The sequence below is a fragment of the Falco cherrug genome, chromosome 4 (genome assembly GCF_023634085.1).
Source record: "Falco cherrug isolate bFalChe1 chromosome 4, bFalChe1.pri, whole genome shotgun sequence".
Classification (NCBI taxonomy): domain Eukaryota; kingdom Metazoa; phylum Chordata; class Aves; order Falconiformes; family Falconidae; genus Falco; species Falco cherrug.
In genome coordinates this window covers 99,776,868-99,795,284 of record NC_073700.1, presented here as the reverse complement: position 1 = coordinate 99,795,284, position 18,417 = coordinate 99,776,868, and the positions used below count along the sequence as shown (strand labels likewise).

Below are 18,417 nucleotides of genomic sequence, written 5' to 3'. Positions count from 1 at the left end.
AGCACGATTGTTACTAACCCCGACTCAGTATACGTTGTGGGAGTCGCATTGGAGAGGAGGACTGCAAGCACTCCTGCTCACGTATGTCAATCATAATGATGCTGCATTAGCTGCACTGACAATAGAGCATCTTACGGGCACCGGGGCACATGCTGATCCGGTAACACGGGCTCAACACTGCCCCCGTGCGGCTCTCGAGGCAATTAGAGAAGAGGCAAAAAAGGCTTTTTTCCAGGTTCCTGGTGTACAAAAGCCACAAAAAGCTTTTACTAACATCACTCAGGAGTCTCGAGAACCTTATATGCAGTTTATTGATAGACTAAAACAGGCTTTGGAACGTCAAGTAGATAATGCGGAAGCTCGGGATATATTGCTAACAAAACTGGCTGTTGAAAATGCTAATGCTGATTGTAAAAGGCTATTGAAGTCTCTTCCCAACCCAAACCCCACTCTGGTGGAAATGGTGGAAGCATGTAACCGAATCGGTACGGTTGACCATAAGTTTGAAGCTATGGCTGCTGCTTTTGCAACAATGCGTGGTGTGGGGAATTGCTATGGTTGTGGTAAGCCTGGCCATTTAAAGAGAAATTGTCTTGCGCGGGCTGCGGGGAATAAACAACAACCTCCTGGTCCTGGAGTTTGTCCGACATGTCGGAAAGGGCGTCATTATGCTAATCAGTGTCGATCTAAGTATGATTTCCAGGGACAACCGATACAGGGAAACGGACCGCAGAGCGCGGGGCAGCGACGCGCGCAGACACAAATGCCACAGCTGACATTTCAACAAGCTCGGAGAGAAGTACCGACACCTCAAGTCTCTGTCCAGCAACCTCAGGCAGCGCAGGATTGGACCTGGCAACCTCACACACAGCGCTTACTGTCTTTACAGATGGATCAGGCAAATCACATAAATCTGTTCTTCTATGGTGGGATGATCAACGGAGACAATGGGATTCGGATATAGAGACAGTCTCCGGTTCACCTCAAATAGTAGAACTAAATGCAGTTGTTCGTGTTTTCCGGAAATGGAACGTACCACTCAACCTTGTTACTGATTCTGCTTATGTTGCAGGTATTGTTACACGAGCTGAAGCTTCTGTGCTGCGGAATGTTTCACATTCACAACTTTTTACCTTGTTACAGGAACTTATTTTCCTTTTGGACTCTCGATCTGCACCTTATTTTGTTATGCATATTAGGTCTCATACCTCACTACCTGGTTTTCTTGCAGAAGGCAATCGACGAGCTGATCTACTGACATTACCAGTTCAAGTACTGCCAGACCGTATTGCACAAGCTAAACTAAGTCACTCTTTTTTCCATCAAAATGCTGGAGCTCTTAAGCGACAGTTTGACCTTACTTCTCAACAGGCCTCAAGTATTATTGCTGTCTGTCCTGATTGCCAAAAACACTCTTTCCTATCAATTGCTACAGGAGTTAATCCTAGAGGATTACAAAGCCTACAATTATGGCAAACAAATGTCACACATTATTCTGAATTTGGTAACCTTATACATTTTCAGGTGCCTTGTTTGCCTCTTGTCACACAGGAGAAAAGGCACGAGATGTTCGTAGACATTTAATGCGTGCTTTTGCTACTTTGGGTATTCCCTTAAAGATAAAGACAGATAATGGTCCAGCTTATGTTTCAACCACTATCAAAACCTTTTTTGCCCTATGGGGTGTAACTCATATTACTGGCATTCCTCATTCCCCCACCGGTCAATCTCTCATTGAACGGTCTCATCAGTCTCTAAAGCGTTTATTACAACAACAAAAAGGGGGAATGGGAATGGCTATTCCGGAGGAACGGTTACAGAAAGCATTGTATGTTTTTAATTTTTTGAATTGTTCTTTAATAGATAACAATCCACCAATAGTTCGACATTTCACTGCAAATACCTCTTTCGAGGCACGGGTTAAAGCCCCAGTATTGGTCCGAGATCCAGAAACAGGTAAAATTATGGGACCATATCCTCTTGTTACATGGGGAAAAGGTTATGCTTGTGTCTCTACAGAAAAAGGACCTAGATGGATCCCAGCGAAGAATGTAAGACCTTTCCGTGAACCTTTATTGCAGACAACTGATACCGACACCGACCCTACAGAATGAAATAAAAACTGTGTGAAGATTACTGTTTAGATATAGTTATGTAACTACATGAATGATTTCTGCCCTGAGCCTGGTGGCGCATACAGCTGCGGTTTGTGTCCGGGCTCAGAGATGTAAATAGGGGCTTCTCTGTTATGGTAGTAAAGTGTGTCTCTTTGCATAAAAAAGAGAGGGAATGAAGGGAATGACCCCAGAGGTATGTTCAGAGAAGGCATGCGATGTTTCGAACTTTTTGATTGAACCAGTTCTTGTTTGGTGTGCCCTTCCACCTATGTATAATGTTAATCCAAAAGAAGCTGATATTGTTTACACTTTGAATGTCAATAATTGTCTTTCTGTAGATGCTAATGTAGTAGGAGGCTATGATGGGAACGTGTCGCAGCGGTTCTTCTCTTATCCAGAGTAACAGCAGGGAAAGCATTAAAGAGTTAAATCACCTTGTTTGGTAGGCAGTTAAGAATGTGAGTCAAAATTGCTACTGCCTTTGTTGTTGGTTCAGGGACATGGCTGTGAGGATTTTGATGGTATGTGCTGCGTGGATTTTAGGCGCCCCACTGCAGCAACATGTTATCAAAATCTGAGAAAATTTCAGACTTTTTTTTGGCATCCATTCACTCAATTGGCAGTATTGTTTGTTTGCTATTGCCTTGGTTGCTGTCATGTTTGCAAGGGCCCTGCAGAACATGGCAAACCTGGTACTAGCTGTTCAAAAAGCAAAAAGGGGAAATTGTAAAATTGTATGGAACAAGGACAGTGGGTTATTTTGACATTGATATCATGTCTTAGTTGGTTTTTTATTTGTTCTATTACTTGTGCCTTGTTTTTGCTCGGTTTCAGGGGTTCTTTTGTGTAACAGGAAGGGGGAGATGCAGGAGCGGTCAGGAAACTAGGACCATGCGTGGCAATCAGTTAGCTGAGGGGAATGTGCTAAAGCTTGTCCAGACAACAATTAACATGATGGGGCATGTTTGCAGAGCACGGGGGAGTGGGAGACGGATGGCGCCAAGGATGGCGCCAAGGAAAGGTAACAATTTGCTGTTAATTGCTGATAGTTAACCACCAATCAGGGATTGCCTAGTATGCAATGCTTAGCTTCAGGAACCAATTAGTTTAAAACGCGCAGCTTCTGAAAGTGTATAAAAACGTGTGCTTCTGTACAATAAATTGACATTTGCTTGCATCAAGCTGCGTCCCGTCTCCTCATTCGCCGCAGGGTGTCAGCCAGATTTAAAAACTACCTTGTCACAAAGTAGTTATATTGACTGTTTATTGCCTTGCCCTATTTCATGGGGTGGGATCCTTATAATTCCAGTCTTAAAATCAGGTTTACATAGGATGTAAATGGTAAACTATTTATAGGCAAGTTAATCTGGGGTTGCAGAAAGCTCCATTGCTATTATAAATTCCAGTATCAAATGCTACAATACTATAAATACAAAGATAATGCTAGCAAAAGCAGAAACAAAACTAGTTTTTGTATTATGGTATTTTGAGTAACATATGTGATTAGTAATGAATAAAATGAACTGCTGTTTTCCTACTGTGACATTTATACCAAAATATTTGTGCAGGCAAAAAAGCCTGCACCATTTCTGCATGAACAAACTGGCAAAGCAGAGCCCATACTTTCTGTAACAGCACAGCAACCCTCTTCAGGTGTTACACAGTAACAGAACCCATTTATTTTAATCCTTTAGAGTGAAACGCATGGTTTTCCACAGTTGCTGTTCTTGCGTAAACCTGTTCTCACCGAAATCAGCAGAAAATACCCCTTGGAGTCTGGCAAATAGCTGATTTCTATTTCACTACTGAGAATTACTGTTTTTATAAATCTTCTTCCCAGTGTGCCAAAGCAGTGTATACCTTAGCCTGCTTCTGTGCCACCTTACCAAAAATACAACCCTACAGAAAGGGTAAAAACAGGGCATGGGGGAAGAGTCCTGGGCTTGGCTGCACACACAAGCCCTAGCGATCAGGAAACTTCCCTCTGCTCTATCTTGGAAAAAAACAGGAGCATTTGCCATCAGCCCCTCTGGATCATGTGTAGTCCACATGTCTGAACACTGGGCCAACACTCATCTCTCTGCATCATCCTCCTGCTGCCCCTTCTTTCTCTCCTGATGCCACATCCATTCTTCCTGAACAAAGGGTCAGCCCTTCAGAACAGGCTCTGTCAGGGCTCAGATGCACAGCTGAATCACCGCCAATTGAGGAGTCAGCTATGCACTCCTTGCCCAGCGTGCATGTGAAGTAAAAAGCCTTTCACTGACGTTTAAGCTAAGGCATTTACTGTGCCCACAGGCTCACAGGCAACATGCAGCCGCACACAGAGTGGCCCTGGGGTAGCTGGCTTGACTCTGTGCTTCAGTCTGAATACGGACAGCTGTTACTTTACAGAGTTTTATCATGCTAGTGATGTCAGTTGGTTCTGGGGCTCTTTCTAGCAGGGAGCATCCCAAAACCAGGTCAGGGGTGATTTCCTGTCTGACAATTTGGGCCATCTGTACCTTACATACTTTTGTGGTGGTAAAGCACTCTTACTTCTAGACAAGATAGCACAAAACAGGATTTGTGTAAGTAAGAATCAGACCCAGTAATTTCTGAGCTAAAATCCATCCCCAGTTCAGCAGTGCTAGGTAAAGGTTACCTTAGCTGAGTTTTTAACATGGATGGTACATTAATATTTTACTGTAATGTTTTCTCCACTGTTTAACTCCTATGCTTGAAAAGCATCCTAGCAATAAACACCTCAAGATGAATAGTTCTCAGCTGATGGCTAATACACAACAATCAGATCAGCCAGCAGCAGGAATATAATCCCCTTTGATGATAATTGGTGTATATTACAAATTACTATTGATTCAGTTCTATAGCTTCACTGTGCTTAATCTTTAATTACAATGCATAGTGTGAAACATTGCTCCTTGCAAGTAGTTTAAGAGCTGTGCTTTTCACATTTGTGATATGTGTTATTAAGTCACAGTTGTTAGCCTTTATGATTAAATACAAGGCAGAGTAGAATACAATCTACCCGTGGCATCAGATCTATGCACAGTAAATAGATCGTGCATCCTAAAGGCAGAAAATTTAATCTCTTAAAATATGACTGTGAATGGATTGAGACAAGCAGTTTTCTTCAACTACATTTCAGCGATTGTGAGCATCACTGTTCAGATGAAGGACACTCACATTGCTGGGGTGGTCATAGTTATTGAAAGAAGAAATTCACTTGGGTTCAGGGAAAATATTTTCCTTTTGTTTGTTATGTTCCCCTGTAGTGAATTGCATCTGTCACTATACAATGGGACATCTTTTAAAGCAGTAATGGTTAACCTTGGTTTTATCAAGCCTCTGCAACTATAAGATTTGCCAAGAATCATATAAATGTTATTAATTTGATAGCTTCAAATGTATTCCTTAAAGAGAGAGTCAAAAAGGTAAGATGCTTTACTGAAGTAATCCTGACAAACTACATCATATAGGGGATTAAACCCCTACAACAGAGCTTTCCGTCTACATTGGGTCATAAGCCAGTAAAACACGGAAGGAGGTATGAAGTTTTAGGTTTGTGAATAACTGTAACTAATTGAAATATGTTAAATACCCCTATGAGTGCCATGCAGCATCAGAAGCTTCTCTGAAGTCATGCTTATAAAATAAAAGGGATTCACTCTGTAGATTACTTTTTAAAACTTCTTTCTCCCTCCTTTCGATTTTCTCACAGGAGCAGCTTTTGGATAGACTATTTTTGATGTCTTTGGATAGATATGAGATTTTGAGTTACAGGCTGACCTGAGACTTGAAGTAATGAAAAAAAAATATCATTTGGGTTGATTCCAAATGAATTTTGGTTTTTTGTTCCAGCAGAACAAAAAATAATTGCTCACAAATAACATTTTCTTCCCTCCTTCCATCAGTAGTTGAGGTAATACGGATTTAGGCATAAAGAAATACTTGATTTATCAGAAAAACCTGTAAAACTTATAAAACCTGATTTGCAGTCTTTCTAAAAAGATCCTTCAACATTTTTTTGCTGCTTAATACACTAAACAGAAGATACATTGACAAAAGGGATCTGATTTTTAACTAAATACATTTCTTACTTATAGCTGTCAAAAGTAATATGCTGATTTATTGTAATTCTTGTGTTTGACCAGAACTAATCTGACAGAAATCTCCCAGATGTATTAAATTCACATTTCTCTGTTGGGAAAAATAAGTTCGAATCAAAACATCACACTCATTTCTCCCATGAAAAATGATTGCACTATTTGATGCAAAAGGCATGATCTTTTGTTTGTGCTGAGGATAAATAAGCAAGATAGCTGTGAATGTCAGTTTGTTAAGAGAGGTATTATTTGGCATATAGCAACAAAGACATTCAACCAGAAATGGCTATTGTTATGGGCACTCATCCATTATACCGACATTTGTTGAAATACTGAAAAATCACAATAAACAGCCTAAATATCGAGTTGCATAAGATATACTGGCTTTTCTGATATAGCAAATACATTACCTATCTCTGTATTATCTCTGCTACTGAGAGAAAAGGGGAGAAAAATATCACTATTTAACAAGAGCAATACATTTTTAAGATTTCTATCCTCTCCCAGTACTGAAGAAGTTAAACTAAACCAGCTAAAAATAATATATGCTTGTCATTTGACCAATGCTAGCAATTAAAATCACACATAGATTCACTCACAAGTTAACACCAGAGGCACAATATATTCAGTGCCCAGAACTGCAACTGCCAGCATTAATCTATTCAATCAAGGAAGATTTCAACTTCGTTATAAAATCACAAAATGAAACTAAAAATAACAAATGCAGGTGGCTTTGCCAGTTCCTTGCAGAAACATGTTTTTGTTTCTGCAAAAAAAGTAGGTCTAGCACTAGCCCATAAATAACTTCCCTCTCAACACTTTTACGATAGACTACAGCACAGCACTACGCACTTGTGATTATCTGATGAAGGAGAATCACAAGCTATGAGCAGGTCATGCTCATACTTCATTCCAGCTGATAGGTGACTGAGTGACACTGTCAGCATAGAAATGTATGTATCTACAGTTCAGTGGCAAAGCTGCAGCCATTTGGCATGGTGTCACCAAACTAGTAGTGCAAGGTGAGTTTTCCCTCCTTGAGGATCTATTGTTTACCTAAAGGTAGAGGGAAAAGAGGAACAAGCTTGTTTCTCTTACTCCTCAGTGAAGTTTGTGAAAGTAAGTGCGTCTAGATCTAAGACAAATATGGCAAAATTGTATTTTTAAGTGAGAAAAGAACAACTCTTGAGAAGAGGAGAATAAAATGAAAGTATCTTGGAAGCAGCAAACAGAAAACAAATATCTCCTGTGGTAACAAGAAGCCTAGAAAAACTAAATAAATGTAAGCACTACGAACCCATATGCAGACCAAAACCAACCCAGAGTTGAAAACTTCTGTGTGACATATCCAGATCTAAGGATCACTAGTGTATGGGAACAGATTGGAAAAAGCAATCTCATGAGGAGAATGATTCAATGACACTGTGGGATAAAGAAATTTTCAAATCAAATACTAAGGATATCCTTCTTAGACACTAAGGTGAGCAAAAAACCTGTCTGGAGACCCACTTAAATATAACAGAAGGACTGAGGGGCAGGAAGGGAGAGAAAGATGGAAAAACAGAAGGAAAGGGATGTGATCAGCAGCATCACCAAATGACCATTCCATGCCCCCATATGGAGGCAAAGGGCCCTGAAAAAAACATCTTTGTGTGGGAAAGCTCCTTCGGTGGGTGAACACTGTTTCTACCCATCTGCTGAGAAAGTCCTCGGAACAGGTGCTGCAATGTAGGGCAGGTGACTGAGGAGAAAAGTACACAGCCAAGGCATTATTTCAGATTTGGCAATTTAATGTTGGGTTTGTCCCTTCCTCTCCTACAGAGTGTCTCCTACACCACATTGGGCTTGGATAGAAACAGCTGGATGAGGGCACAGGGAATCTCTTAGTAACACCACTTTTCTGGTTGTGTTCTTGTATAGTATTTGAGGAAAGGGCTTGGAGGCAACCAGGATGCTGTGGGTGGATAGTCCTGCCTTTGAGAACTTAGGGACCTAAATTTCAGTAAGGAAACAGCCTGCTGGGGAACACTGTGAGTACAAATTCACAGCCATTTCAGCTGTCTGTGGAAATGAAGGGATGGAAAGAAGAATGAAGTGGTCCTAATAACAGGTGCAAAGAGAATGGAAAAGAGATACCAGGAAAAAAAAAGTAAGGGAGAGCAACCACACTAAAATCAGGGGGAAAGTGGAAGTAAAGACTGGCACCGTAAGAAGTATATGGATTCTGCCCCATCTTCCTTTCCCACCCTTACCATCTCACTAATGCAGCACATTTCATTCTGTATTCCTTTTAGTCTCCATTTCTGACACAATAATGCCATAGACTTACTAAACATTTCATGCCCACCCAAAGTTATGCCCAGCCCCAGGGACTGTTCAATATATGTTATATACATTTACCCTTCTGCAGAATGGATGGAAAAGTCAGCTTACATGTTTGAAGTTCCTAAATGGCACAAACTGGACAATGTCTCGAAGCACAGGCTCGCCCTTGGGAGACCTCAGGATCCCATCATCACCATCCAGCATCTGCATGTCACTAAAATCAGCGTTCCCCACCCCGACGATGATGACTGACATGGGAAGGTGAGAGGCATGGACAATGGCCTCTCTGGTGTCAGCCATGTCTGTGATGACGCCATCCGTCAGGATCAGCAAGATGAAATATTGCTGAAGTTGTTGGACAAGAAGTGAAAAATTACATCATTAGTCAATCTTCCAAAGCTGCTTGCCTTTTTCCAGTATAAAAGTGTTTCTGGTAAATCACTCATGGACTTTTTTAAATAGAAAAGAGGCTCAAGGGTTAAGTGCGTTTCCCGTCCAAACTTCCTTAGCTATTAATTTCTCCTCTTCTGGAGTTTAGCTGTAGTTCAGGTAATTTCCATGAGCTTGAGGGAGCCAAGGGATGCAGTGTAGAAAAGGGAGTTTCTAGCTGCTAGGGCTAGGAGAGTCAGGACTTTGGCTGGGAAGTCTGGATTAGTCCTGAGATCCTCACTAGCCCTATTTTCATCTCCTGCACAATCACTTCTGCTGACAGTTTCTGATTACTTTTTTTTTAACCTTTGGGATCCAGTGGGAGGCATGGAGGGATAGGGTACTGAAGTGTTACAAGCTTGTAGCAGAGCTGTCAGGGAGGTTATGACAGCACTTTGCAGAGGAGCTTTTCTAACAGGTAAGTAGGATGGGTGCAGCTGTCTGCAAACTGGAGGCTGACCCACTGCCACCTGTGGGAGAAGCACCACACCATGGCAGGCCTACTGCATTCTGCGGAGTAACCGGGTCCCTGAGGAGAGCAAGGGCATGTGCAGGGAGGAGTATACCCATCTTCAAACACTTCATAGACAGCCCTGAAGAGATGTTTTCTCATTCTCAAAAGGAGAGCAAGAAATTTTGTGCACTTTTTTTTTCTTTCCCAAAACTTCAAAGCCCACTGAACTGGAATCATGGGCTATGATACATCTTCACTTGGTAATGGGGAAGGGTAACTCTCACTAGGTTGCTTTATGAATTGTTAGGCAGCTGGAGTCATTTAACAAACATGCATTAATAGGAAAAATGAACAGGTCATAGAATTTGGTCACTCTGCGCAAGCAATACCAACACACTAAACATCATTAAAGTTTGTGTATACACAGCCATATAAACTCAAATGTTCTGTTCATCACTTCCTGCCATGAACAAAACAAAACATACAGGGAGAAAACCTTATATTGAAGACTTATGATATAAATTAATTCATTTTTCAAACAGAAAGAGGGGAAGCTTAAGTTTAGAAGAACAAAGCAACTTATTCAATATGACATACTAGTTCAGAGGCAGCACTGGGAACAGAGTGAGCCACCTCAGGATTAGGTGGATATGGAAATTCAAACATACCAATTCCCCATTTTAGGACTGGGACCTAAATACTATCAAGATCCTAGAGATGGCAGTGGAGTCATAATCACAAGCTGACTCATAAGCAGAAATATTTGGGAACTGCTGCCTTAATAGGACTTAAAAAAAGGCTCAGCACATGAAGAAAGCTTAGAGAAAGCTCTAGGCCTGGTGATGAGATGCATATCGGTGTACAGCTCTCTTCTGTTCATATACACAGGCATTTTACTTTCTGCAGTATACAAGTTCTCTGTTACATCCTTTATTCCCACAACACTATAAATGTTTCAGGCCTACTTACTCACATATTCTCTCATCTCCCTTTCTCCCTTTCGTCTAGAAGGCAGGAGAAAACCAAGCCTAATGCATTTCAAAGATGTACATTTAAAACACAATCTAGGCTTAAGTCTTCTAGCCCAAGAAATCTGTTGTGGGTTTTATGTCAGATGCAGGCTAACAGACTTGTCTCCTGATTTCTAAAATGCATGCGATACTCCATGTCAGTAATAGCAAATTGAAAACTACACTGAAAATCCCTACAGTTTTCAAAGGAATGGTTAGAAAAATCCCCTAGCTGAACAAAAGAGTCTTAGTACATCCTCTGCAAGAGACTTGAAACTGGGTGAGTGTAGGGAATGGTTTGAACTCATCTACTTGTATGATCAACACTCTTTGGGCTTGGCCTCTAAATTTTTGTAACCTTAGTGGCGCCATTTATGTTTACACAGTGAAGAATTGGATGTCTTACAGTAGCTTTAAAAGCAGGAAACAGAACAGTGAGGGCAGAATTTCAAGTTGTGACTATCAAAGCTATAAAGGCCAGATACATTGCCCCAGCTGAAACAGACTCAAGCTGCCTTCTGTGAAGGCAGTTAGTGAAAACTGTGAAGGCATGATTTACATACATGAAAAGGCCTTGTATTGATGGCCTACAAAAGATCCATCACAAGACAAGAAAAAAGCCAAACACAGCATTATGTCCTTACCGAGGCCTCCTTGGTGTTGGTCTCCTCTGATGCTGATTTTGCCACTTTCTGGATGATGGGAGCAATGTTTGTAGGCCCATATAGCTGCAGCTTGGGAAGGCAGCTCTGATAAGCCTCCACAACACCTTGTATTCCTGGCACAAAAAGCCACACAAAAGGAAAATAAATGTGGAGTACATCACCAATATCATGCTTGTTTAAAATGTAAACAACAGGCAGGATCTTACTGAATAAATTTTAAATATAACATGATTAGCAAGGACTAACTGCTTCAGATAATTTCCAAGAAGTTGTCTCTAGCTGTCTTGAATCTAGTTTGTAATATATATAATTCATTATACCATGCTTCTCCTTTCCAGGAGTTTTTAATGTCTACTTTCCAGCTATCAGCTCGCAATGCCATAGCTTCCATCCTTGTCAGTTCAAGGTGGAAGTGATCACTTCCTGATCACCAGCTAAGATTCATCAATCTTGGGGTAGACATCAATCAAAAACACTTCAACACTTCTCTCTTCTCCTCTTCAGATACATATTTATTTCTGCTTATCATGGTAGTTATCAGCAAATTTGCCCTTTGTACTTATAACTTAGAGCTGTCAAGGAATTCAAACATCTTTTCAAATACCTGACTCCCCTGTGCTAAGAAAATAATTTTTCAGGGTGAATTTGCATAATTGCTCACAGGTTGAATTCAGCTATGACCAAAACACTGTGAAATCTTGGGAGAAACAGCAGGATGCTTTGCAGTCTACAGAAAAATCAGCTTTAGTCAAGAAGTTTTGATGGAAAGCTAGCTATTTTTGGCTTTTTTATTTCAGGATATGTAGCCAGACTTCTGCTGACACACTTGAAAGATCACAGAATGGAAACTGGTGTTTTCAATCATCAAGAAGAAGGATTTGTTGAAGTGATGCATGTTATCCTCAACATTCAGAACCCCCAGCTTACCAGACCTAAAGGATTAGAGGTCAAAAGTTGGAAAGAAAGTGATAGACTGAAGAGCTTTGTAAAGGATGCTGAAGAACGGAATTACTTCAATAAGATCCTAAGCCAGTTTCAGTTTGCACTGAGACTAGCTCACTCAGGATATTTTACTCAACCATGTTTAGAGGATATATGGGTGCAGATCGATTACTAACAAATCACAGGGAGCTGTAATTGCTTTACAACAATACACCTGAACCTCCTATGAAAAAATGGTGGAGAACGCAGTCTTCTCTCTTTATAGCTACATATTTTTCTATTGCAGTGCTCACAGACAAAAGAACACGCTCCAATTATAGCTACGATTGGCTAAAATGTAATGTTACAACATTTCCCTTGGTAATTCCAGTGACTGAATTACATATTGCAAAACTAACGTTTGTCACTTACAAAGACAAGACATACAGCAACATCTGCTATGTGAATCTGGCCTCTGACTACCAAGGATTAGTGAATATTGCTAGAACACACCAATACCCTACACTGTGTTACAACAATCTCCTACTGCATTTGCTGTCATGGAAGTACGCTTCCTCTACCACAGTAGTCCTCAGCTTTACCCTGACCCTTTGGTGCTGGATGTCACTGGGCTGATTTGCAGCAGGCTACTGTAGCTACAGGTCTGGCCAAAGAACTGGCTCCAAGCTGAGGGAATCTTTGATCACAGAGGTTCACAGCCTGCTTTTGCATGCTCTGCCCTTCTTAGCTGCACAACCTATGTTGTTGATGTAGCTGAAGATCTGGAATGAATCTAGAAGACAAGGCTTTAGTTTTCAGGAATTGCTAGTGATTTGGGAAAGTACAAGTGCTGAATGTCCAAGATGGTATACTTTCAAAGGGACATATTTTTCAGGAAATTAATGTGTGGCACTTTCTCAGGTTTCTAAAGCTAAGCCAAATGGCTTGGAGTCTGTCAGGTTTCAAAAATCCTGGCTGCTTTCTTTAGAAACCACTTTGGATAACACAGGGGATACAATGAAAAATGCAAGCACATTTTGCACACAGCAAAAATACGGCAGTCTGTCCTAATGTGAGTGTTACCTGCACATTCTGGGTTGTCTTCATTGAAATTAATTGCAAAATCATGAGAGACCTGCAGATAAACAGAAAGAAGAGAAGACTGTAGTCAGAAGAAATATTCCAAGAGGACCTGCAGTTAAACAGCATTTACATTCTTTCTGCATGAAACCAGAGATCTCCCCACAGAAACAAAGTAATAAAACTAGAATCAAACTCATCAATAACAACAACAAACCCAAGAAAAAATAGCACAAAGAAAAAACACCCAAGTCCCTGAGAAATCACATAAATATGGTGTCAGGACTGGGCTATCAATGCCAGGCACTGAAGAGGGAACTATGGCTGAGGAGATTTAAACGCCAGCTCTCCCTAACTCAGCATCTCAAACTGCAGGAGAGAGAAAGCAGGTTGTGATACAGAACTGACAGAAAATCAGCCCCCTTCTGAATCCTGCACTCACATCTGTGACCAGTTCCTCATTTGAAGGCCATGGGAATACTGGGAAAAAATATTCTTCAAAGAGATCAAGGAAGTCACCCAGACCCTCTGTGAAATAATAATGTAAGAAATTTAAGGGGTCGAAGCTGGTTAAGAAGTTACGTTAGGCTGGGGGGAAATTAATAAGAAAAAACCTGAAGACTCTTGTTTTCCCTCAAATTTAGTGAATATCCCAGCCCCCACCCCCCCACACCCCCCCACCCCCCAAAGAAATGACTGTGAACACAAAAAGGTTGCTGATTTTCTAATAAAACAATGTATTGTATCTTTCAAGGCTTAGGAAAATAATACAAGGCTTCTGTATGCACAAATAATGCAAGAGAATGCAAGTCTCAGGTTCCAGGCTTCCTCTGTCTGTTGCTTAGAGTTCTGCATCCACAGCACAAATCTGTTGGGACTGAAACTTTCTTCAGATGCTCTTTTCTGGTTCTAAGTTTTGTTCTTGCCTGCATTTTCTCCAGATTCCTTTTTGCTCCTTTGTTTGATCAATAAGAAGGCTTGATTCCTTTTAATCTCAGCTCTGAAGCTCAGTTTCTTAATTCTCCTGTTTGTCTTAAATTGTCTTGAATGAAGCCCAACTTTCGTCTTGCAATGCAATCTATACCTACATCTACATCTACATCTACATCTATATATCTATATCATCTATGTATTTGGTATGCAAAAGGTGGATATGGCCAAGAGTTAAGCAGGTGATCTGCGTAATTTAAAGTTGACATCAGGTATATCATCCCCAATTCATGAAGGCATTTACATATCTAACTCCAATTACACACATTTGAGACTTTATAGATCTCTGTAGGGCCTTCAGAAGCACCAACGGTCCTAGTCATATGGAAAGCAATCTGTTAACTCCCTTACAATGGAACCTGGATTATGTGCAGAGAGAGATTTATTTGTTGGACGTTGCTGTTTTATTTGCTAGTTTAGACAACTTGACAGCACACAGAAACTGGTCTATGACTAACAGACCCATAGATCAAATGTGATTACAGAGAAACTTCTGTGAAAGCAAAGTGGTGTAAGTTGGCTAATGACTGCCAAAGAGAGTTTCTCATAAATTGAATTTCCCCATCAGATGCTGGCCTTGCTTACCCCAGTGATGCTCACCATTGCTTATTAAGAGGTTAAATAAAGCAGGACTTCTACCACAATGGTAAAGGACTGAAGCAAAAACTCACTGACGAAACTGTAGCCACCTCAGCCCAGCCAGGAATTTGGTATGTCTACACCAAGCATCAGTTGCCTTTTATGGAGGGTTTTGTGTGGGCCATTCAGGCTACCCTACTTGGTCACGGAAGATAATCCATGAAGTCCCTACCTATGTTCCTCACTGAGCAGGCACAGAAGAGCAGGGCTGTCAGTTACACTCAGTAACTCAGAAGTGCTCCAGAGCCCTTCTGTCTGGCCGCTCTGCTATGTCTCTGCACACTTTGCCCAGCTGGTATCTGCCAGACTCATGACCAGCTGCAGGCCAAAGGTAATTGCAGCTGTCAAGAACAATTATATGAATTTTCACTCACTGATGATTTTTCTGTTGTTTCAGTAGCCCTCCTTCCTTTAGGTTCTCTATATTTTGTATTAACTGCATCTCAAGAGCAAGAAGGACAGTGATGCATGTTTATGTATTGCAGGCTGAGTCTTTCAACACTGTGACCCTTCAGTGATTTTGTTTTCTCCAAATGCATTCAAAATTATAGCTAAAGGAGTATCACAATTCTTTTCCAGAGCTATGAATACAGTATTTTAATCTCACGTGCAAGCATAGGCTGGATCCTTTTGTTGCTATACCTCTTTCAGAATCACACTATGCAAACAATTTATCTGGTTCAGAGCTAAGGCACCCAGTCTATTATTTAAGAAAAAAATGTAGACAATGGTTCAGGCTAACAAGGAAAGCCCAAGTCTAGTAAGTGTGTACAATGATCCAAAAAATATTACTATCTGAGCAACAGCTGCTATCCTCCCAAAGCAAATGTGCCTTCACACATTGTCATCCTCATTTACCAAGAAGAGTATTGAAACGTATCCTGAAGATAGGACAGGAAACACGGTGAATGTGCAAAAGATTAGGTTGTTTCCTATGCCATCTGAACAATATATCACAATTTAAACAAGATGTAAGTATAATGTGAAGGGGAGAAGTTCTTTGAGCAGCTCAGTGATGGTTCACAAACAGGAAATCATCACCTAAGGCAAGCCAACTTTTAAAGTAGAGTTCCTCCAGATGCTCAGAACTCATTCTCCACCCAGGTAAGTAAAACCAGCTATGCTTCAACCCACCCCTGTGCTGTCTCCCCTGTGGTGGCCAAAGTTCAAGAGGGTCCAAGCCAGCAGAGACTTCAGACATATGACATGTACTAAAGGCCTTACTGAACTTGGGCTGCTACCTGATAAGACTCCATGTAAAGCCTACTCATGTCAGAAGGTGGTTTGGATCAAAGATTCAATGCTTTTGTTTTCAAAACAGTGCAAGGTAATGAGCCTTCCTCCTTTTTTTTTTTTTTTTTTTTTTTTTTTTTTAAATTAAACATGCAAGGGCTTTTGTGACTAAAATGCAAACCATGCTGGTGACAGAGGACCAAAAGCTGGTATATTAAATGGCATCTTTCTGATATTGAATGGCGCAGTCCTCATGCACTCCCAGAACTGATAAAGTAATGAGGAAAAGGAGGCAAAACTGTGAACATATAAGATGCTGAAGTCTGGGAAATCCTCAGGGGAAACAAGAAGACACTTGGCTGTTCAGAAGCACTAGGGTGGTTTGTAAAATGGATCAATCTAACAGTCAGGAAATCCTGGAATATGGCAAGTCACACAAACACAGAGTGACTGCTTTACATTAGTGCCTGGCACAGAGAACTTTGCAAAGAACTGCAGATCGTGCTCTGTGGTAGAAGTCAGCCTCATGGTAAGGAATGTCCTCGCAGAACTGTGACTGTGTCATGGACCCTGGATTAAGTTTTGAATATGTAGCTGGCCCTCTGCTCAGCCCTCCTCCTCTCTCTCAACATCAGTCCATAAACTCAATAAAAGGAAAGGAAAGAGAAATTCTGGAGTGCAGAGGTGATTACATGTGATCAGTCTGGCATTACCTGGTTTGCTGCACAAAGCACCACTCAAAGCCTCTACCTATGGGCTTTTACTTGAACTTGACTACATATTAATCTTTTGCCTCTGCAGGACTCCAGATAAATTATTTAGCAGATAAAATCATGGAAGTGGGATTATTAAAGCACAGCTGTTCAGGAACTTCCTGCACAAGGAACATATTATTTCGCAGGTAATTTCTTCAACTTTTTAACAAGAAAAATAAGTAGCTCTACCATATATCATGATGTAGATTACGATGACAGCATTTCTGAGGATATATCAAATAAATAAACAATCCAAAATATTTTTGCTAAGGCAGATTATAGTAATTTTTTGTCTTACTGCTGTACAATGCCTCCATTGCCTGTACATACACAGTGACAAGCACCTACATACAGAAAGGTAGTTGTCCATCAATGTGATGGCACCCATGAGGCTCTTGCAAGAATCATAACCATACTTCCACATGCTTATCACCAGTTTAGTAGAAAAGTCCCCTTGATTTAATGTAGCAGGTAACTTATTTCCCTTGTATTGGGGTGTAATGAAATTCACCCTCTTAGCACGGTCCTTGCTAAATAGGTTTTTAATTAAGTCTGAAAGGAGAATTTCCTAATTAATGAGAATTTCTGAGATTTAAAAAAAAAAAAAAAAGTCTTCTGGACTCAGACTGAAACCTCAGAACACAAACAAAAACCCTGCCTTGGAATCTGACAAATAATAAACCCCCACAAAATCATAAAGCAAATTTCTGCAAAGCTTCTGGACTACACAAAGTCATTTTATTTAAGTTGCATCAAAATATGTTATTCTATTTTGGCCTCCACACTTTTTTAAACCCCTTTAACTGAACTTCCATTTTTTAAATAGAAAGCTGTTTTGACTCAGAAACCACATTTTTCATTCATTTTGCAAATGCTGAATGTGGATGCCTGAATTCTGAGAATCAGTAGCACTTTTTTTCCCTCTCTAGATTGTTAAATTAATTTAACTTAACCTCCCTGTCCTAAATAGCTCCAGCTTTCCTGAAATCTCTATGGTGATGGTACTGGGACTACTTGACAAACAATCTGACAAATTCAGGCATGTTTAGGAATGCTTTCTTACTAATTTAAATAGAGATTGTCAAAAAACCATGAACAATACTTGCATACAAGCATAAAGGCTGAGATGCACAATGTTGAGCACTTATCTGAGAATAATTGAACACTATTAAGCCACTGCCAGTCTGAAAATTAAATATGGAATGCCTGCATATTTTGCAAAAACTTAAGACACTAACAAATTTAAAGAAACATTGCTGAAAAGCTATTATTTTCAGAATGCTCATTAATCAAATAGTTTGGGAGCTGGACAACTTGTGTCTCTGGCTAAGACTATGTTGTAGACATTTCTGCTTGGCAAACCCTGGCCATTTATTTTCCTTTGTACTTGATGTTTGAGCATGCTGCTCAGTTTCCACATGTAAATCCAAGTTGCGTGGATAAGGTGACAAATTCTGCTTTTCCCCTTGCTATGTTACACATCTTTCTGTTGGTTCTTTTTTTGTCAGGTTTGCATGTATTTTTTCCCTCCAGCTCCTGAAAAGTGCAGGAATCACAAAAAGCATAGCACTTTTCAAGTCCCTTACCTGTGCAGCAAACCAGACAGTGCAGGTTAGGGTTGTGAAGATGCAGTACTGTTTCTGTTAACTGCAGTAAGGTTCTCTCCAGCAGCTCTTCCCAGCATAAGCAGTGG

At 40.5% G+C, this 18,417-nt stretch overlaps 1 protein-coding gene across 4 annotated transcripts in view; it reads right to left on the bottom strand.

Annotated features, from left to right (window-relative positions):
- Positions 1-18,417, bottom strand: part of CPNE4 (copine 4) — a 320,303-nt gene that overhangs the window by 2,880 nt on the left and 299,006 nt on the right. For all 4 annotated transcript variants that reach the window (XM_055708199.1, XM_055708200.1, XM_005445873.4 and 1 more), the window contains 3 exons: positions 13,111-13,162; positions 11,086-11,219; positions 8,657-8,893 (listed from right to left, as the gene is read on the bottom strand). In XM_055708199.1, the coding sequence (XP_055564174.1) occupies positions 8,657-8,893; positions 11,086-11,219; positions 13,111-13,162 (423 nt within the window). The remainder of the gene's footprint in view (positions 1-8,656; positions 8,894-11,085; positions 11,220-13,110; positions 13,163-18,417) is intronic.